We start from the raw sequence: 20429 nt of genomic DNA, 5'->3' as shown, positions 1-20429 counted from the left end.
AAACTTTATGAATAATTTCCAAAAAGCTACTGATTCATTAAAAATCTTTTCCCGTTTAATGTGGTCTCACCCTATACTACCATTATGATCTAAATTGTTTCTTTATAGTAGTGCTTCTCAAACTGCGATACGCATACAAACTGTCTTAAGATGTCATTAAAATAAAAGTTCAGATTTAGGGGGCTTGGGATGGGGACCAACATTCTGCATTTCTAATAAGCTCCCAGGTGATTTTGCTGACTCATGGACCACACTTTGAGATAGCAAGGCAAGCTTTATATACGCATCAGGGCAGGTGTCTCAGGAAAACTGGAGATGGGAAAGGAGTACTTGTAAGTTATTTTATTCATAAGACATCATGATAGGCAGACAAAGAATTTGTTGCCTTTGGTAGCCAGGTTGGGAGAGGAGATATCCTTTACCTGTAAGATTGTGGATTTTAAAATTGAGGTGGCTAAGTCTAAGAGTAAGGTAAAGGTAGAAAAAAGTAAGTGTGTGTGTTTCTGGGGTAGGGGTGTGACAATATAAAGAAAGAGAATATGAATCAGTTATAAAACAAAAACACTTCCATGAAAAGTAGGATTATTAAGAACATAAGGATCATCATTTCATAAGTAAAGAGTAAGATTGAAAGAGAAAGGGAAAGAGAATAAGGCTTAGGGCAGGGAAATTTTGCCAGAACAGGACCCCACAACTTAGAACCTGCCAAATGCAAGGTGCCCCTTATGCAGAAGGGAAAGATGACTTGGTTCCACATGATGACTTTTCAGAAGAGACTTAAAGTCTTATTATTATAGTGAGATCACTGGTCCTCAGACTTTATAAACTCAAGATGACATGGAAGAAAGCTTAGCTTTCCCCCTATTGCATGTGGCGCTTGAGCAATTTAGGAGTATAAAAAAGTATTTTAATGTGGTATAAATCTAGTATATGTTTTCTCTTCAAGAAATTGCATGGTGTTTCTTTTACACTGAATACGAATATATAGATCTTTCATTATGGCTTACATGTGTACTCTGATAAAAATGTCTTTAAACATATGTTTGCAATGACAGGTGCCATAGGTTGGCACATTTACCCATCTGGGTATCACTTTCATTAAAACTTATGTTAATAACCTTGTAGCTCTACAGTTTCAAGGAGGTACGGTGTGTGTTTCCCCAAACTCTCTCCCTTCTATAATCCCAGGTAGCCTTCCTAAAGTCACAGGTGCTTAATAAGGTGGCTGTCCCAGTTGACAGTATTCCAGTAAGAAAATGGCATGTTGGTAAATAAGCAGTTTGGCAAATGTGTGATTTGATAGAAAATACATTTTTTAATGTAAAGTTTGTGTTGAGCCAAGACCTGATGAGAAGGGTCAGGGCGTGCACACAGGGAACAGAGTTTAGTAGACCAGAGTTGACGGAATTGGAGCTGGAGAAGTATGTAGTGGCTTCCGCATCCCTGGGAGGAGATAGTAGGGACAGAACAGAGACTGCTCAATCAGAGGCCCTTGTGGCTCTTTAACCTCAGTTTCTCCCTTTTATTAACTGTGTGACCTAGCAAGGATTATTGGAGGATTTAAAAACAGTATTTTGCTGTCTTAAACCAAGGTAGGACAAAGCTATGTCTTGAAATTCCTGTGAGTTCATAATACACTGATGAGCATATGGTAAACGCTGGGTTGATGGAAAGAAGAATTTAGTGTTTCCATTTAAAAGAAGCTAATTTTAGAAGTACTGTGTGTAAATTCATAATATTAAGAGTATCAGAAGAATTAGTTACCATTTATTCCATCACTGTAGTTTCCAAATTAGATAATATAAACATCCACAAACATTAATTTATTTATATGTCATCCATTTCAACAATTTTGCCTTCAGAAAAAAAAGGCTGTTTCAAAAGATAATAGCTAATAACGTTATCTCTGGAGGGTAGAATAATAGAGAGTTTTTACTTCTGGATTAAATATTCTTTTTGGTGTGCGGTTGTTTTTTTTTTTTTTTTTTTTTTAGTGTTTTACTTTATAATCAATGACAAATTTAAGTTGGTATTAAAAATTGATTTTAAAAACAATTGCACTGGGAAGAGATTTGCTGAAGTTTCTGTGTGTGTTGGTTTAGGGAAAGCATGAAGGCCATGGCAGACACTGAAGACAGTGACGTGAGGAGAAAGAAGGAAGACTACTTAACTTTTAGTCCTCTAACAGTTGTAGTATTTGTGGTCATCTGCTGTGTTATGATGGTCTTGCTTTATTTCTTCTACAAATGGTTGGGTAAGAAATCATGTTTTGTATTTGGTATTTTTCTCATACAATCTTTCACTTACTTTGCCAGATTTCTTTTTCCTTAAGGCATTCTACCTGGAAAACTTCAGTGAATAGTTAAAAAGTGTTATTAACTTTTTAAATTGTTAGAAGTGTTAGGTTCCCATTACTCTGAAATAAAAAAATATTCAGATTAACAATATATTGTCTTGAGCCCTGGCCACATGGCTCAGTTGGTTAGAGCGTCACCCTGAACACCAAAGTTTGTGGGTTTGATTCCTGGTTGGGTTGCGTGCAGGAGGCTACTGATGATGTTTCTCTCTCACGTGAATGTTTCTCTGTCTCTCTCCCCCCTTTTTCTCTCTCTAAAATTAATAAACATGCTCTCGTGAGGATTAAAATAAGTAAAATAAATATATTTGTATGTATGTATGTGTGCGTGTATGTATAGTCTTGAGATAAGAACACTTCTTCCTGGATGACTTGAAAGAACTGCTGTGGTTCCCAAGTTTCCCTCTCCGCAGATAAAGCGTGAAAGCCTCATATCTAAAGAGCAGGCTAAGGACTTCTTGGGGGCTGTACTTAGTTACATGAAGTAGACAGCTATTCAGATTGCTGATTTATGGCCTTTGCTTACCCCCAAAGTGTAGTTTATTCTGTTTTCAGTTTGCAAATCAAGATGTCGTATTACTTGAATTTTGTTTCATTTGTATAAACAGTTAGAATCATATTATCAATACACCTAAAGACACACAGGTACATGCCTGTGATCTAGAGAATAACTGATACTTCTTCCTTTAAGTAGGTAGGGGTAGGAGCTATAATGGCTTGTCCATCCCCTGGACACAGTCTTCTGAATTATCTGATAGGATGGAAATTTGCCATTCCGGCCAATGTACAGCACAAAGAGGAGGTGGTAAGACCGGGAGAAAGGGGAGTATACCTGATGAAAACTAGCAAAAACCCTTTGTAAAAGCCACCAAAGGCTACAACGCTTACTTGGAGAACCTTGGCATAATTTTCTGGACTAGAAAACTGAGGTCCTAAGGTTAGTTTTAGCTTATTCAATTTTTGCTGTCCTGTGGCAGCAATTTAAAAATAGGACCTATGACATACATTTCCAGTTAGAAAAAAATCATGTTTTGAATATCACTCATATTTCAATCTGTTGCTGGGAAGCGAGTTCTAGAGTGTTGTTACTTGTATTATGTTGTCACTTAGAGGCTAATTTTTCTGTTTTACTAGCCTTCAACTGTTTTTGTCTGACCTTCAGTCAATATCAAATGGTCGTTGATGGAAAAAAAGAGACTCTTGTACCCTATCCTAAAGCATGTTTTAATTTTTGGTGTGATATTCCCTTAAACTGATAGCTATTTTAAAAGTTGATCCTGTTTATAAATGTAATTTTTGATGTAGGAGAAAAATTATTAAACCTCAAGGTTATCCCAGATATGGCATTTAATTATAACTCTTCAGAATATCTATCTATCTTATCTGTTATTTAATTCATTTATTTATTGCAGGGGGGAGGGAGAGAGAAACTTCAATTTGTTGCCCCATTTATTTATGCGTTCACTGGTTGCTTCTTATAAGTGCCCTGACCAGAGCTTGAAACTGCAACCTCAGCATGTGGGATGATGCTCTGACCAACTGAGCTACCTGGCCAGGGCCATAACTCTGAGAATATCTTATGTGATATTGCAGGATTTACTTCATCTCCAAATGGTTTTTTATAGCTAAATATGCTGTCTTTTCTTAATGTATTAAATAATGGGATTAAATATTGGGCATCTCAGCAATTTAGCATTTAATTGCTAGGATTCCACTTACCATTTAATGATTGTCACGGTCAAGGAAGTAACTAGAGACAGTTATGTTAACCATATCCTTCTCCAAGCCCAGTCATTTTCTTAGCTATAGTGTGATACTAAATGAGATAACCTGAAATCTGTTAGGGCCTCAAGAGCCTGATTTCCACCAGTATTTTAAAACTTGGGTTGGAGACCTTTGGTGGATGACTTACCATACTTAAGTTGGCAATCTTTGACTCTCTATCTTACTATTCATATTAACCATATATAACCAGTAATTAAAATAACATCAACCTGACTGATGTGGTTCAGTTGGTTGGGTATCATTCTGCAAAGCAAAAGGTTGCCAATTCAATTCCCAGTCCAGGGCACAAGCCTAGGTTACAGGTTTGGTCCCCAGTTGGGGTGTGTGCAAGAGGCAGCTGATCAAAGTCTCACATCAATATTTCTCTCCCTCTCTTTCTCCCTCCCTTCTCCTCTCTCTAAAAAATTTATTTTAAAAACAACATCAAATAACAGTTTTATATAAAGCATATTATGTGCCAGATACCATTCTGGGCATTTTATATATATTCAATATTTACTTACCTAAATTCTCACAGCAACCTTGACATTGGTATTATTCCATTTCACATTTTAAAGGTGAGACTCAAAGGACTAAAGAAGTAATTTGGCCAAGATCACCAATTGTAAAGTGGCCATAGATTACTTTCTGATTTGCTGTCTCTAGATTACTTTCTCTTTCTCACTTGCAATTTATAGTTTTCTGCAGTTGAGTGAATTTGAAAAATTCAGGTAAAATTTCTATTTTCATTGTGAAATTTTGGTAAAGTTCAGAAAAATGAGTATTTTAATTTTATTTTAGAATACAGTAATCTCCCCCATTTTAACAACAAAGAGATCAAATGTTTTTAATTTTAAGGAATATTCAAATAAGTATAGGTACTATAAAAAAAACACTTGTCAATTTTAACTGCCTTAGTATTATATCATGACAAAGAGGTTTGTTTAAATGGATTTGGTTTTACCGTAGGTTAAGTTATAGATAAATTCTACATTTGGAAAATATAGATAGCATGGCTAATGTCTAAGATGTCAGTTCTCATCCCTAAGGTGCATTTTAAAAAAATGTTTATGAGAAACAAGATGGCGGCGTAGGTAGACACACTGCGCCTCCTCGCACAACCAGAACTGACAGAAAATCGAACGGCAAGGAAGTTCGACATCAAGGAGATAAAAAATAAACATTCATCCAGACCGGTAGGAGGGGCGGAGATGGGCAGCCGGGGTGGAGAAGACTCGCGTTGCCATGGCGGGACCCAGACTGGCGGAGTGTGGGATGAATGGGACAGGCAGTCTGACCACTAGCAGACCCTGCAGCCTCACATTTGCGCACAGATAAACCGAGAGGGCCGGACTCAGAGTGGCGGAGAACGGGGCAGGCAGAGCAGCGGGTAGCACCCTGCGGCCCCACATTCGCACACAGATAAACCAGACAAATGGAGGGGAGCGAAGCAGACCGCACAATCCAGGGCTCCAGCTCGGGGAAATAAAGCCTCAAACCTCTGATTGAAAACGCCCGTGGGGGTTGGGGCAGCAGCAGGAGAGACTCCCAGCCTTACGGGAGATGTTGTTGGAGAGACCCACAGGGGCCTAGAGTGTGCACAAGCCCACCCACTCGGGAACCAGCACCAGAGGGGCCCAGGTTGTTTGTGAGTAGCAGAGGGAGTGACTGAAATCTGGCAGAGAGTGGAGGGGGTGCCATTGCTCCCTCTCGGCCCCTCCCCCACGTACAGCGTCACAGCACAGCAACCAGCGTTACCCGCCCCCTGGAACACCTAAAGCTCCGCCCCTTTGAGTAACAGAAGCACCAAGATTTAAAAAAATGGCCCAAATGACAGAACACTTCAAAGCTCCAGAAATAATTCAACTAAGCAGCGAACAGATAGCCAGCCTATCGGATGCACAGTTCAAAACACTGGTAATCAAGAAGCTCACAGAATTGGTTGAATTTGGTCAACAACTAGATGAAAAAATGAAGGCTATGCTAAGAGAGACAAAGGAAAATGTACAGGGAACCAATAGTGATGCGAAGAAAACTGGGACTCAAATCAATGGTGTGGACCAGAAGGAAGAAAGAAACATCCAACCAGAAAAGAATGAAGAAACAAGAATTCGGAAAAATGAGGAGAGGCTTAGGAACCTCCAGGACATCTTGAAACGTTCCAACATCCAAATTATAGGGGTGCCAGAAGGAGAAGAGGAAGAACAAAAAATTGAAAACTTATTTGAACAAATAATGAAGGAGAACTTCCCCAGTCTGGCAAAGGAAATAGACTTCCAGGAAGTCCAGGAAGCTCACACAGTCCCACAGAAGCTGGACCCAAGGAGGAACACACCAAGGCACATCATAATTACATTAGCCAAGATTAAAGAGAAGGAGAGAATCTTAGAAGCAGCAAGAGAAAAGGACACAGTTACCTACGAAGGGGTTCCCATAAGACTGTCAGCTAATTTCTCAAAAGAGACCTTACAGGCAAGAAGGGACTGGCAAGAAGTATTCCAAGTCATGAAAGGCAAGGACCTACATCCAAGATTGCTCTATCCAGCAAAGCTATCATTTAGAATGGAAGGGAAGATAAAGTGCTTCTCAGATAAGGCCAAGCTAAAGGAGTTCATCATCACCAAGCCCTTATTATATGAAATGTTAAAGGGACTTATCTAAGAAAAAGAAGATAAAAAATACGAACAGTAAGAATGACAGCAAACTCACAATTATTAACAACCATACCTAAAACAAAAACAAAAGCAAACTAGGCAAACTAGAACAGGAACGGAACTACAGAAATGGAGCTCACATGGAGGGTTATCAACACCGGAGTGGGAGGGGGAAAGGGGGGAAAAGGTACAGAGAATAAATAGCATAAATGATAGGTGGAAAATAGGGGGAGGGTAAGAATAGTGTAGGAAATGTAGAAGCCAAAGAACTTATAAGTATGACCCATGGACATGAACTATAGGGGGGAATGTGGGAGGGAGGGGGGGGGGGCAGGATGGAGTGGAGTGAAGGGGGGGAAATGGGACAACTGTAGTAGCATAATCAATAAATATATTTTTTAAAATGTTTATGATTATTAATCCTTTCATTTCTTACATTAATATTAAATATTCATAACTGTCTGCAACTCACTTCATAGAAATCTTTTAACAAACATGTGAGTTTGAATCATTGAATTATAGAAAATACAGAGCCAGCTTCAGCCCCTTAAGCAATCCTACCAATGTATAATGGAAGTAAAACAAGACAAAATACTCTTGAAACTCAAGATCTAAACATTTTCAGTTTAGTAACCAATTCAGATTATGACATAGTCAGTGAATTGGAAGTATCATGATCCAGTGAGAAAGCTAAAGAATTAATAGTGCTTGTGTAAATATTTTCTTGTTACATTTTTCTGTTTCATGTAATTTAGTGTCTTGGTTTCTTTCTAGTTTATGTTATGATAGCAATTTTCTGCATCGCGTCAGCAATGAGCCTATACAACTGTCTTGCTGCACTAATTCATAAAATACCATATGGACAATGCACGTATGTATCTCTTATGAGGAATCCCTGTGATATTGGTATTTGTAATTTAAAACAATACAAGAAAAAGTAGGAGTCTTATTTTAAACCTGTGCAGTTCATTATACATGTGGCTATTTAAATTTAAGTTAAATTAAACTAAAATTCAGTTCCTCAGATTCATTAGCCACATGTAGCTGGTGCCTCCTGTATAAAAATGTGGAACATTTCTAGCATCTCAGAAAGTTCTGTTAAACTGACAAGCATTTTATGAATTTATTTTATTATGTTCTACTTAAAATGAAGACTTAAATTGGTATTTCAGTAGTTTTGTTGTTACTGTGGTTAACATTTGTCTTTTCTCATATTAAGTGAATATTTTATTTCATCTGCAGCATAGACTAACTATTTCATCTGTTTTTTGTGTGTTTTGTTTGTTTGTTTTTATAGGATTGTGTGTCGTGACAAGAGCATTGAAGTGAGACTAATCTTTCTCTCTGCACTGTGCATAGCAATAGCTGCTGTTTGGGCCGTGTTTAGGAATGAAGATAGGTATAAGTACTTGGCGTATTTGCTTTTAGATCATGGATGGATTATTTTATGTCTTTCCCTGATAGTTACTCATTATGATTATTATGGAAGTTCTTTGCTTTGTATCCTAGGGCACCATCATCTTAAAAAAAGTTAACTTGTTAAATAAGCAGATCTGTGCTAATGGATTTGAGGTCATAAGTAGAGGAGGGAATATGAATCATGTTTTAAACATCTATGCTGAAATAGATTCAGCATTTAATTAAGTACAGTACAGTATACTTAGTTATGGTATAGACACACAGTGGAATACACTGTAGCTATAAAGAATGAAGAAGATCTCTATGAATTGATATGCAGTGGTTTTGAGAATATACTTTTAAGTGAAAAAAACAAAATGCAAAAGAATATGAATATACTAGAGTATGATACCTCTCATTTAATAAAGAAGGAGATATAAGAAAATATGCAGACATTCATCCATTTGCAGGAAGGGTAACCAGAAAATATATATTTAAGTTCATGTAATGATTTATTAGTGAAATTATTAAAGGCCAAAGGATTTAATGGACTAAAATTTGAAGCAAAGTTCATACCCCCTCAGGCAGTTTCAGGTGGGATAAATCAAGGGATCGTTCTGCGTATCAGCGTATCAGTTTCTGGTGGAGTTCGCTGCAGAGCTCTTGTTTCCTTTCTGTGCTGGCTGTCTGGGTGTACACCAGTATCCTTTGTTATAAGCTACCTTTCTAGAAAGAAACATGTAAAAATTTGAAGATTAAAGAAAAATATGCCCTTATATCATATATTCGTATGTCTGAGGTAGTCTTTCAACTTTTTCTTAATATAGTAGTATTCATTATTCTACTAGGATAGTAAATTATTAAATATGGTTAATATGAGAGGGTTTTTTATTATTATAATTGATGCTTCATTATTGAAGCAACAATAGTCAAATAGTCAAATAGTGAAATCATAATAATTGAACAGTATTACTTTAAGTGATCTACTCTTTTAAAGTTCCATCTAAAAATAATTGGATAAAACAATGCAGTAACTTCTCTTGATTTTAGGTGGGCTTGGATTTTACAGGATATCTTGGGAATTGCTTTCTGTCTGAATTTAATTAAAACACTGAAGTTACCTAACTTCAAGGTAAGATACACTACTCTGCTAGCTAAAATAATTTTTCTTTATGAAACAGCTTTTTTAAGGAATAATTTATATATAATAAAATACACCCATTTTAACTGTGAGGTTTATTGAAATTTTACTAATGTGGAACTTTGTAACTACCCTCTCAGTCCAGTAAAAGAGTGTTTCTCATGTCTTCAAAAGCTGTATCAGGCCCTTTTGCAGTCAGTCCTAAACCCCAGCCCCAGGTAACCACTGCCAGCTAAAGTGTTTTTAATCATTTGTATAATGCGCCTAATTCATAAAATTCTTAACAGGGCTAAATACCAGGGAATGCCATTTGTTTGATTGATTCTTAAAGCAAATGGGATAAAGAACATAAAAGTTTTAATGTGATTTGTAGAATAAAACTACCAATAGTAATAACCATTAATGCTTTAAACAATAGTGTTCAAATGTATGCTCCCATGTTTGTTTATAACTTGAAAAACAATCTCTTAACTTAGATACGGGAAGTTTGACCTTTAAATTTGTTTCTTTCAACAGTCATGTGTGATACTTCTAGGCCTTCTCCTCCTCTATGATGTATTTTTTGTTTTCATAACACCATTCATCACAAAGGTATGATATTTTTGAAATCCATAAGAGACATGCTAAAACATGAGACTCTTAAACCTGCTGTTAGGTGATTGGTTTGGCGGGTGTTTATCCCTGAGTGAGTTCTAATTCTCTAATTCTCAAGAAAATTGTCATTGAAATTGGCCTTGTGATAGGGGATATTTTCAAGCCTTTAAGCCATTCTGCGAAATAAAAAATGTCTCCTGACTGATATGAATGCAAGAATGTCTATAACTTTGCTTCCTGCCCTTTTTGAAGTAAATTTTCTTATTGTGAAACAATAAATGTTTATTGTAGGTACTATAGACAGCAAAAATGATGAAAATGTATCATTGCTACTTTCATTTCTGGATTCCTCCTGTGAGAGGAAGAGTGAGCGCCACCCTGGAAATCCGAAGCCCTAAAGTTGTAGCTCTGTAACCTTTCCCCCTGGACAAGTCAGTAGCTTCCTAATCCATTGTGTGGAGTATTACTAGCATTTCATCCTCCCTTTTCCATCAGTAAAATTCTTTTGGTTGCAACGGACAGAACCCAACTTATCCTTTCTATACTGAAAAGGTCCCATCTCTCTCCTGGCTGTGGAGAGGCCAGCGCGGGGCTGGCCTCAGGAGAAACTAGACGCAGGGCCACATATGATCCCTTTCTGCCTCGGTTCATTTGTTCGTTGTCTCAGACTGGTTTTTTCCATGAGGTTAGCGTCATAGCACCTGGCAGCTCCTAGGTCACGATTGCAGCTCTGCTGCTAGCTCCTCAACGAAATGAAGGTGCAGTCTCAGAATAAGGGGGAGGTGTTGGGTGAGTGTGGTAGTGTTTCATAGCGTATGCAGTTTTTCTGCCTTGTCCCTATTCCTGCCTCATAAATCTATTAATTATCGTTTATTTTTCCCACTTTCCCCATTTTAAGTCTTACTTTGAGTCTTACTTTGTAACTTTCTATCATCTCTTTATCTTTTGTCACTCTCACATATTGAATATTTGATATAATCACTACTTTTTTTCCCCCCATTAGTTCTTTATCCATTCTTTAGCCATGGCCATCTGTGAAATCACTGTAAAACTGTTTACTTCTGATACTTGCTGCAATATGATAGCATAAGCATGTGCCCCACTGGGGAGCTAAAATTGCAAGTAGTAACAGATGCAGTTAACTGCCCCAAATCACAGCTACCCAGTCGTTTTTCCTGTGCCTTGATGATGAGCCATTTGATTCATTGACTTCATTTGAAATAGAACCCTATAAAAGCATAGAGGTAGTGTTACATTATCACAAAATATTAGGTTATAAAAAAAATTGTTAACTTATTAAAGCATTTTTTAAAGTTCTAAGTAATGTCTTAGCTTGTATCAGTTTATATTGGTTCAATAAAATATTTCTGTAAGTCACTCCATCAGAGATCTCTCGACAGTAAACCATGCTCTCTCCAAAGCACCTGTCATAGGTCAACAGACTGTCATGGCGTGTGACCCACAGGGGCTTCAGCTATAAACTATAACTAAGTTGTTGTTTTAAAATAATTTGTCCATTCTGTTTTAACACTAGATTCACTTTTTAAGTGCCAAACGTGTCTGCCAGCAAATAATTTCTAATCCCTACCCATAAAAAGTTTTAAAATCTTAAAGGTATAGGATAATAATAAAGATATCTTTGAGCCCTCTTTCTTCCTTCTACGCTTAGGGAATTAAGCATCTTCTTTTTTTCCATCTTAGTTCCCACGGACTAAGAATGTGACTTCTAGCAATCTGATCAGGTAGAAAAAGTTGAAGTGCTCTTTGTTCCATTCACTGTTACAGGTTTACTTTAACACATTCTTCTCAGTCTGGTTTGTTTATATTGAGGGTATAGACCTTACTTTTAGTAGGTAACTCAAAATGAAAATCAGATATTTAATTTCTGATTGTTGTGGTTCTCACTGAAAATGTCAGGATTTAAATATTAGACATTCTAGTCCTGGCTGGCATGGCTCAGTTGGTTGGGTGTCGACGTGCAAACCAAAAAGTTGCTGGTTCAGCTCCCTGTTGGGGCGCTTGTAGAAGGCAATCAGTCGATGTTTCTCTCTCACATCAATGTTTCTCTCCCTTTCTCCCTCCCTTCCCTCTCTCTAAAAGAAAATTTTAAAAAGCATTGGACATTCTAAACATGTTCTTGACCATGGTATTAGTACTGTTGGAGTTGGTAGAGCAGTGGCTATGAGTTCAGGCAGTAAGAGCCTGTCTTCATTTTTATTTCACCCACTATGGTTTTTGGTGAAGTATTTTGCAAATAATAGTTACTCAGATGTCTTTGAATGTATGAGAGAATATCAGTGACAGTCTTTAGTTAAATGTTTTAAATAACAGTTAGAAAGCAAACCAAACTATCTGAAAATTGAATCAAGTGATGGGAGTTCTCTGAAAAGAAGTGTATTCAATATTTATTTTCCTAAATTCCTGTAACTTAACCCTTCAGTAACCTGAAACTTAACATGAAAAGATTTCTGCAGCCAGTGATTTTATCCTTTCTACTTAGCTCAGGTGTCAGTGAAGTTCTCTTAAAAACAGTCCCGTGATTTCCCCTTTGCACCCCACCCACATGTAAAATATTACAGTTAGTAAATCAAATTTTCCTAAAATTCAGCATTTATTTATCTTCCCACTGCCTGTTCTGGTGCTATATTTATCACGATGTGAAGCTTGCTACCTCGAAGTGTTTCCCTCTCCACAGCAGACTTGGCTGTCAGGAAAGAACTTTTTAGCGAGCTCCTCACAGCCTGCATAAAAAAGCCTGAGCCAGGCACAAGGGAGGAAATTCAGCTAAGGTTAATATTTTGATTGGGACAGAACAGCAGGCAGGGCTGACATTGGACAGGAGTTGGGCTATAGAAGCTTCTCAAGTTCCTTAGGGCTGGGTCTCCTCAGGTTTGACTTCATTGTTTGTTATTGTGGTGAGTAGCCAGAGGTCAGATGTATATTTATTCAAATAAAGTTACCCGTATGTATTACAAATCTAAATATAAAAAACCTAGTATATCTTGTGTCCCTGTTCATTGTTATTGCTGACAGTGACTAAGGACACACAGTATATGGCACCACTAAAAGGGCAAACACTTATAGCCCATTAGAAATGCCAGACACCCTCAGTACGAATCAGTGCTCAAAGCTTCCCTTGAATAAGCTGTGTATGGTTTGTCCATCGGTTTCTGAAAACTGCGGAGTTCTCGTGAAGTGGAACAGTGCGCTGGGTGGATTTTGTTTTCGATGACTCCAGTTCTTGCTATCTACACAGACTGTTTTAGGAAAAAAGCAGTTTATGGCACATTTTTTATCAGCTTATAGTAGGCCATAAGCCATGGGGCCAAACCATCTTAAATATGGGCAGATCATTCCCTTTAAATGATTGGACAATTCCTTTCCTCTTCCTCCTCTATTTTAGAACGGCGAGAGTATCATGGTTGAACTTGCCGCTGGACCTTTTGGAAATAACGAAAAGGTAGCGATGGCCATTGAGCAGAAATGGCTGCCACTGTGTGTATGTGTGTCCGGTTAACTATTTGCCCTCCTGTGTAAGTCGTTGGTCATGTAGTGCATGTTAAGGTATTGTAAAACTTTATTTCTCACAAAATACAGCCCTTTTCTTAGCTACTCTAAATTATTAAACACCTATTGACTTGGGTTTCATCCTAGAATGATGGAAACTTGGTGGAAGCCACTGCTCAGCCCTCAGCTCCCCATGAGAAAGTAAGGATTGTATTTCATTGGCTAAGTAAGGATATGTTCATTGGACTTTAAATTATACCCTCTGAGACAAGATTCTTCTTTGGGGAAAAAATCCAGATTGCACTCCCCCCAGGAAAACCTGTTTCAAGGCCTGAGTCCTATTTTTGCTAAAAAGGGAAAAGTTAGATGTGGGGATACTGGAATTAATAGTTACCCCTTACATGTGTTTTATTTTTCCAAAACTCTGTATTTATTTTTTTCAAGCTTTCTGTGTATTCAGGGTCTATATGTGCTTAGTTTATGTTCTCTTACTTCAAGTTCTTCTAAATGTCAATTTTAAAATGTTAAAACAATTATTCTAATATTAATCCTTCCCTTTCTAAAAGATACAGGTAATGATTCCTATGATGTTTATTGGTGTCCCCCCTTTTTTTAAATATTTACAGTTACCAGTAGTCATCAAAGTACCAAAGCTGGCCTATTTTTCAGTAATGAGTGTATGCCTCATGCCCGTTTCCATATTGGGTTTTGGAGACATTATTGTACCAGGTAAGCAATTGTTTGTAACAATTTCAGTAAAAATATACTGATCATTTAAATTTGTCAAATGTGTAGTATCTGTTAAAAGTTACCTACTCTGTATGAAGTATTTCTGGCTATCACTAGAGCTGGGATTAGTGACAAAGAAAGGAAAAGGTTTTTTGAGTATTAGAAGACAAAGCCCCATTTGTTACAACCAACGTGTATCTTGCATGCTCAAATGTGCCTTAGAGGAAGCAATTAGGATCAGTTTGTCCTTCCTTAAGAAAGTATAATATGTATCAAAACCCCTTTTAAAAGTTGAATTTAATAATAATAAACTTATTACGGTTTCTTGCTACTTGTACTTTAAAAGAACAGTTGTGTTTTAGGGGGAGTGGTTTAGGGGGAGCATCATGAACACTACTGGACAGAGCACTGCCATACAAAACAATATGCAGCGCGTGGCGGAGTCAACCACCTTCTCCTAATGTGTCTTCTCTGACAGTTGCTGCAGTTCTGCATTATTTTCCTCACTGGGCTATCTGTAGATTAGACGTAATCCTAGCCCATTCATAATATAGTTGAGAAGTAATTAATATTTCTCAATCAGCTGACACTTTGTCCTTCCTCACTTACTGTCTCGCTGGGTATGTCACCTCCCTGTGCATGGGTAAAGAGTACTAGCTCCTCTGAAGAAACAACTTTTCATTTACATAGTAAAGCCAGGTAGAGAGAAAATTTAACAGTGGTTGCCTTTTGAGTCACTGTGGCAAACTCCAGCGTAGCAATAGTCTTATTTCAGTGAGTCTCCTCCATTCACATAACTGATAAAGTAGAGAGAGCATTCTATGGAGGAACCTTAAGGTTTCTTAAACACCTTTATTTAAATTTATCCACAATTTTACCAGTTTCACCCCAAGTGCGATATAAAATCTTGTATATAGCACTTAGCACTGAATTGGGGGGGGGGCGGGATATATAATTATTGCGTTCTTGAAGTAAATGTCAAAAGGTCTCAAATATTTTTCCAAAGAGCTAAATTTTGGACAATACATGATATAATTCTAAAAGGTAAATTATAATTTGGGGAGAGGGAGTAGCATTTTTTAAACATGTAGAAATGTGATTAAACAGCAAATATAGTAAAAATAACAAGGAATTATCAAGGGACTTATTTGATTAATTATGTAAGGACCAAACTACTGATAAAAATAATACATTAATTATTTCAAACAACTAATAAAAATAGTAAAGTTATTTTATGATACTTAAATAGTTAAATATCATTCTAACTGATTCATAACAGTAAATAGTAAATAGTATATTTAATTAGTAAATATAATCTGAAACTTCTTTGTAGAGGTCAACAAAGTTTTTAAAAGAAATAGGTAATAAAATGGGTTATTTTTGCATACTTGCATTTTTACAAATGAGAGCTTAAATTTAATTTTTATTTGAACTCTTTATATTAAAACTCCAAATCATTTTATTCTACTAGGAAGGGAGACTTTGATCACAATTTGAAATTGCCTTCCTGATATTGTATTAATACATTTTTCTAAATGCACATTTAAAAATTTTTCTTAACACCATACATTAAGTGGATCGAACAGACACAGAACATTACACCCAGTAGCAGCAGAACACATATACTTACATTTCAAGTATACACAGAACATTTTCTGGGATATATGTCAGACCACTCAACAAATGTTACCCATTTTAAGAAGAATTGAAACCATGACAAAGATATTTTCTGATCCTAATGGTATGAAACTGGGAATCAATAAAAGGAAAAAAACTGGAATATTTGTAAATTATGGAAATTAAACAGTATACTCCTAAACAGGCAGTGGATCAAAGGGAAATTAAAAAGTATCTTGAGACAATCAGAGAACCACAGCCTTCCAAAACCTATGGGTCCTATAAAAACAGTTCTAGGAGGGAAGTTTATTGTGATAAGCCCTTACATCAAGAAAGTAGATCACAGATGAGTGACCCAACGTTACACATAAAGAAACTAGAAAAAGAAGAACAAACTAAAAAGTTAATAGAAGGCAGGAAATAATAAAGATTAGAGCAGAAATAAATAAAAGAGAACATGAAAAGAATAGAAAAATTAGCAAAAGTAAGAGTTGGTTCTTTAAAAACATGAAATTGACAAACCATTAGCTAAATTAACCAAGAAAAAAGAGACAGAATCCAAATCAATGAAATTATAAATGAAAGAGGAGATATCAACTGATACTACAAAAATATTAAAAAATTTCTTCATAACATGAAATAATAAGCAGCTAATAAAAATCGTGTTGTTAAAGACCATTTAATGTCCAGAGAAAATGTTTAAAATATAGCATTAAGTTAAAAAATTAGCATATAAAATTTCATCCACAATTGGAGGTACTTTAATGTTCTCATGATGCAAAAAGTGAAGGTTAAATACAATACAACATGTACTGTTGCCATCGGTAGTTGCTGTTGTGGTTTTAAGAAAATAACAGGGAATGTTTTTTCTGTTAAGGCCTGTTGATTGCATACTGTAGAAGATTTGACGAGCAGACTGGTTCTTCTTCTTCTATATACTATGTCTCCTCCACAATTGGTAAATTTTTCATTTTTTCTTACTGTGTTGGATTGTATAACCTGTAGGAAAGGGAAGACGTCTAAAAATAAGGAACTCTGTATTCTAATTCCCTACCATTAACTAAGAAGACAACTTTTTTCAATCAAAAAAAGGAATAATTATACTTTACTAACTACATCACAAAGTTTTTGAAGTTTAAAAAGGAAATTATATGTGAAAGAAAAACATTAGGTTCTCTATATAAAATGCTTGTTAGAGTACCTGGCACACAAGTAGTCAATAAATTGTGTAATGCTAGATTTTTAAAAAATACTGCATGGATAAACTATATAAATGAGTTTATGGTACAATAACATCTCACCATGGACAGTAGAGGTAGTTGTTATTTATCCTTCCGTTTCTATTATTGAGAACAGACAAGAGCAGGAAGGAAGCCAATAAATGCTACTTCTGAACATATCGAATAGATAACTCAAAGTCCATACACCAAATTTCTTTTAGGTAAATAACCTGCACAAGAGCTATTTAGATACTGTTCTACCTAAGTTTTCAATTCCACAGTAGAATTAAATGTACTAAATTAAAAGTGTAGGTTAACACTAGAGAAGTGTTGCTAAAAATAGGTACCCTGACAATAGGAAAGAATAGCTCAGTGAATGAAGAGATGAAAAAAGAAAAGCAATCTGAAGCCATTCAGTATTTCCTTTGTAAGGGCAGTAAGAGTCTAGCAGCAGTTAGTGTGGGTCATTAAAAGAATACTCAATGAAAAGGCATGTTATGGGGCTGTCTGTCAGTTCTGCTGTGCCGCTTTGGACAACTCACTTAATTTTCCTAATTCTCCATTGCCTCATCTGCAAAATGAGGAGGTAGATTAAATTGTTCATAATGAGACCATGAGTCATTAAGAAAAGATCAAGTGATGTTTGTTATGCTTTTGTTGAATAAGTCCGTGAAATAGATAATCAATATTAGGAAGATTTTCCAATGCAGTCATAAGCACCTACAGGTACAAATTTTTTGTTACTTAAAATGTGGAACAACTCAAAATCCTTAATGGTGACAGATACATGAGACTTTCTTGAATTATCTTTACCCATAGGTGATGACTAGGATTATTATAATTGAAATACTAACCAGTTTCCAAATTTTTCAAAAGCTCCATGGAATGTCTTTCCTAATTACTGTCTAGGAACATAATGAAATTACGAAAGGAGTCATAGGGGAGAACTGTCCTCAAACACTGGGAAACCAGTACTCCAGCGTGTTTTATTTAAAAACCAGGTCTTCAACATATTTTTGTACTTGCGGGCCCTTAAATATCAATAAGCCAACAAAATGGTTTTCTTGCTCTTGATTAAATAACCGTGCGGCCTGAGGAGATAACATTCCTTTGGGAGCGTTCAGGAATGACTGATCCTTGGTGCTCTTTTTTGCAGCCTACGCTGTGGGCATGATCCTCACGTTTGTTGTTCTGGTGCTGATGAAAAAGGGGCAACCTGCTCTCCTCTATTTAGTGCCCTGCACGCTCATTACCGCCTCAGTTGTTGCTTGGAGACGTAAAGAAATGAAAAAGTTCTGGAAAGGTAACAGCTATCAGGTGTGTGCTTATATTTCAGCTACCAACTTAATCTCATGAAATAATTCACTAACTTTGGCTAGAAACTGCCTGTGTATCTCTCAAAGCTTTTATGTGCCAAAAACTTATCTTGGATCTCTCAGGATGTCCTTTACGTTTTTTCCACTACTGCCCCCTTCCTGTGCACCTGCTGCGTCATCAGTTCTCTTCCCCACTGCAATCTGATGCCAGAATCCTGGTGACTCAAGATAAAACTACCAGGAAGGAGTGGGAGGGCATCAGGGAAAAGCAAAATGCATTTCAACATGAGTTTTCAAAATCTACGCAAAAGTAGACTCCATGGAATATAAAATTCTGTGTTTAACTACTGAATTTTGAGACTGACATGAGCTATTTATAGTGAGGGTCCTAAGGTTTTGCTAATGAAAAATATAACTTCTTCAGCATCTAAATGGGCTTAAATGAAATAAATAGGGCACTTGTTTCAGATTTAAATGGATCAAGATTGACCTTTCTGTAAAATTGCAAAACACAGAAAATCTTAATACCAGACTCAATTATGTTTGAGTTGTTTCTTCATTAAAGTTAAATCCCTTCCTTTTTTTTCTGAAAGCACTTGGTATTCCAGTAAAGTTTGTTTGCAATGAAATGAAAGAGGGTTGGGAAACCCTAGCCTTTGAGGTCAGGGTCGTGGCATTGATCCCTTCATGAGGCAGTTGGCTCTGCTTTGCCCTGTTACAACAAACGGCCATCCTCCATCCACCCTCATGCGTGTCAGTGGTCACATGAACCAAACAGAGGTACTTTGGGCGGATGGCTGTGATTGTTAGTAGATAAACAGTTCAAAGTTCATACCCATCTTGTGGTTGCTCTGTAGTATCATCTTTATTTAACAAGAGGTGATTAACACATTAAGTTAAGACTGCTATAATTGGGAAAAACACTGGTCTAGAATTCGTTGGGGTAAATCTTGTAATTTCTCTAAGATTTGGGTAAAAATAACAATATCTGCCCTGCTTACCTCACAGTGCCATTATCTCAACGTGTGTTTATACACATGGAATTAGTTTACGTTCACGAGGTTCATGACTGAACTAGTGAGACAGCCGGCAACGTTTCCATTCAGAGGACTCCCATGCAGAGTTTTGTAATAGATTTTAAAAAACGAAGTGTGTCCTACATCACATACTCTACTTCTATACCAGCCTTGGAAGGCCACATCCCAGAGTGTTCTTTGTCATCATTTAAAAAATAGTTTTACGTGTCTTCATTTAGCAGATGTTTATAGAACAGTTCTATGACCCAGGTACTATTTTAGGAGCTGGTGATAAACTATGAGCAAGTTAGAAACAGGTCTAGTCTCGTGGCCTCTTAAAAGTTAAGTGTGTAGCAGGGGTGCAGATAGAGTCAGCAGCAGCTAAGTGTGACAAGTGTACTGGTTGTGGTGGGTCACCATGAAAGCCAGAGCCGGGACCCCAGTGCTTGTGGTTCGTGACAGTCAAGGTGATTTGGGGAAGGCTTTTGAAAGAATGTTAAGTTTCTGTTGAGACTTTCACTGAGCCATGTGTTCCACAGTGAGGGGACCATGTCTTCCCAGGACAGAGGGAAGAGAGCATGGCCCCTTCTGGGAGCCGAATGAGGTTTAGGATGACTGCAATGTTAGTAAGCCTAGGGGAGCTGTAGGCAGTGAAAACTGGAGAAGGAAGCAAGGGTAAGAGCCTGTAGGGTCTTGTCACCCATGGTACAGAGTTTGGATTCTATGTTAAAAACATTAGGGACCTTTTAAGGGTTTTAAGAAACTTAGAAAATAGATTAAAGGAGGAAACAAAACTTGAGGCAGCTCTCGCAATGAGAGGTGATGGTAGCTAGAATTAGGAAGGTAGTGAGATTGAGAGACGTGGACAAGGTCAAGAGAAATTAAGAGGCATATTTAATGGGACGTGCTAACAGATTCATTGTAGAGGGAGGAGAAGGAAGTGGAGTCCAAGATTTCTGGCTTGAGTAACTGAGTTGGTGGGTGGTGATATTAGTCACTGAGATAAAGGGATGCAACAAGGTTGAGGAGGAATAGGATAAATTCAGTGTTGGATAAGTTAAATGTTGGCTAGGAATTCAATTTGGAACATTTCAAAGTATCAAGAAAGAGAGAAATA

The 20429-nt window shown here is 36.9% G+C and overlaps 1 protein-coding gene across 3 annotated transcripts in view; it reads left to right on the top strand.

Annotated features, from left to right (window-relative positions):
• SPPL2A (signal peptide peptidase like 2A) overlaps positions 1 to 20429 on the top strand; it is a 54477-nt gene that overhangs the window by 23785 nt on the left and 10263 nt on the right. The window contains exons 6-15 of one of the 3 annotated variants that reach the window (XM_071221975.1): positions 2103 to 2254; positions 7549 to 7645; positions 8072 to 8173; positions 9223 to 9304; positions 9830 to 9904; positions 13311 to 13367; positions 13562 to 13615; positions 14041 to 14143; positions 16638 to 16718; positions 18137 to 18283. In XM_071221975.1, the coding sequence (XP_071078076.1) occupies positions 2103 to 2254; positions 7549 to 7645; positions 8072 to 8173; positions 9223 to 9304; positions 9830 to 9904; positions 13311 to 13367; positions 13562 to 13615; positions 14041 to 14143; positions 16638 to 16718; positions 18137 to 18283 (950 nt within the window). Of the gene's footprint in view, positions 1 to 2102; positions 2255 to 7548; positions 7646 to 8071; positions 8174 to 9222; positions 9305 to 9829; positions 9905 to 13310; positions 13368 to 13561; positions 13616 to 14040; positions 14144 to 16637; positions 16719 to 18136; positions 18298 to 20429 lie in introns of all 3 variants that reach the window. The other 2 variants (XM_053927957.2, XM_053927958.2) reach the window with 2 other exon arrangements.

This window comes from Desmodus rotundus, chromosome 7 (assembly GCF_022682495.2).
Source record: "Desmodus rotundus isolate HL8 chromosome 7, HLdesRot8A.1, whole genome shotgun sequence".
Taxonomy (NCBI): domain Eukaryota; kingdom Metazoa; phylum Chordata; class Mammalia; order Chiroptera; family Phyllostomidae; genus Desmodus; species Desmodus rotundus.
Note: the sequence above shows the minus strand (reverse complement) of the source record. Positions and strands in the feature narration are given on the sequence as shown.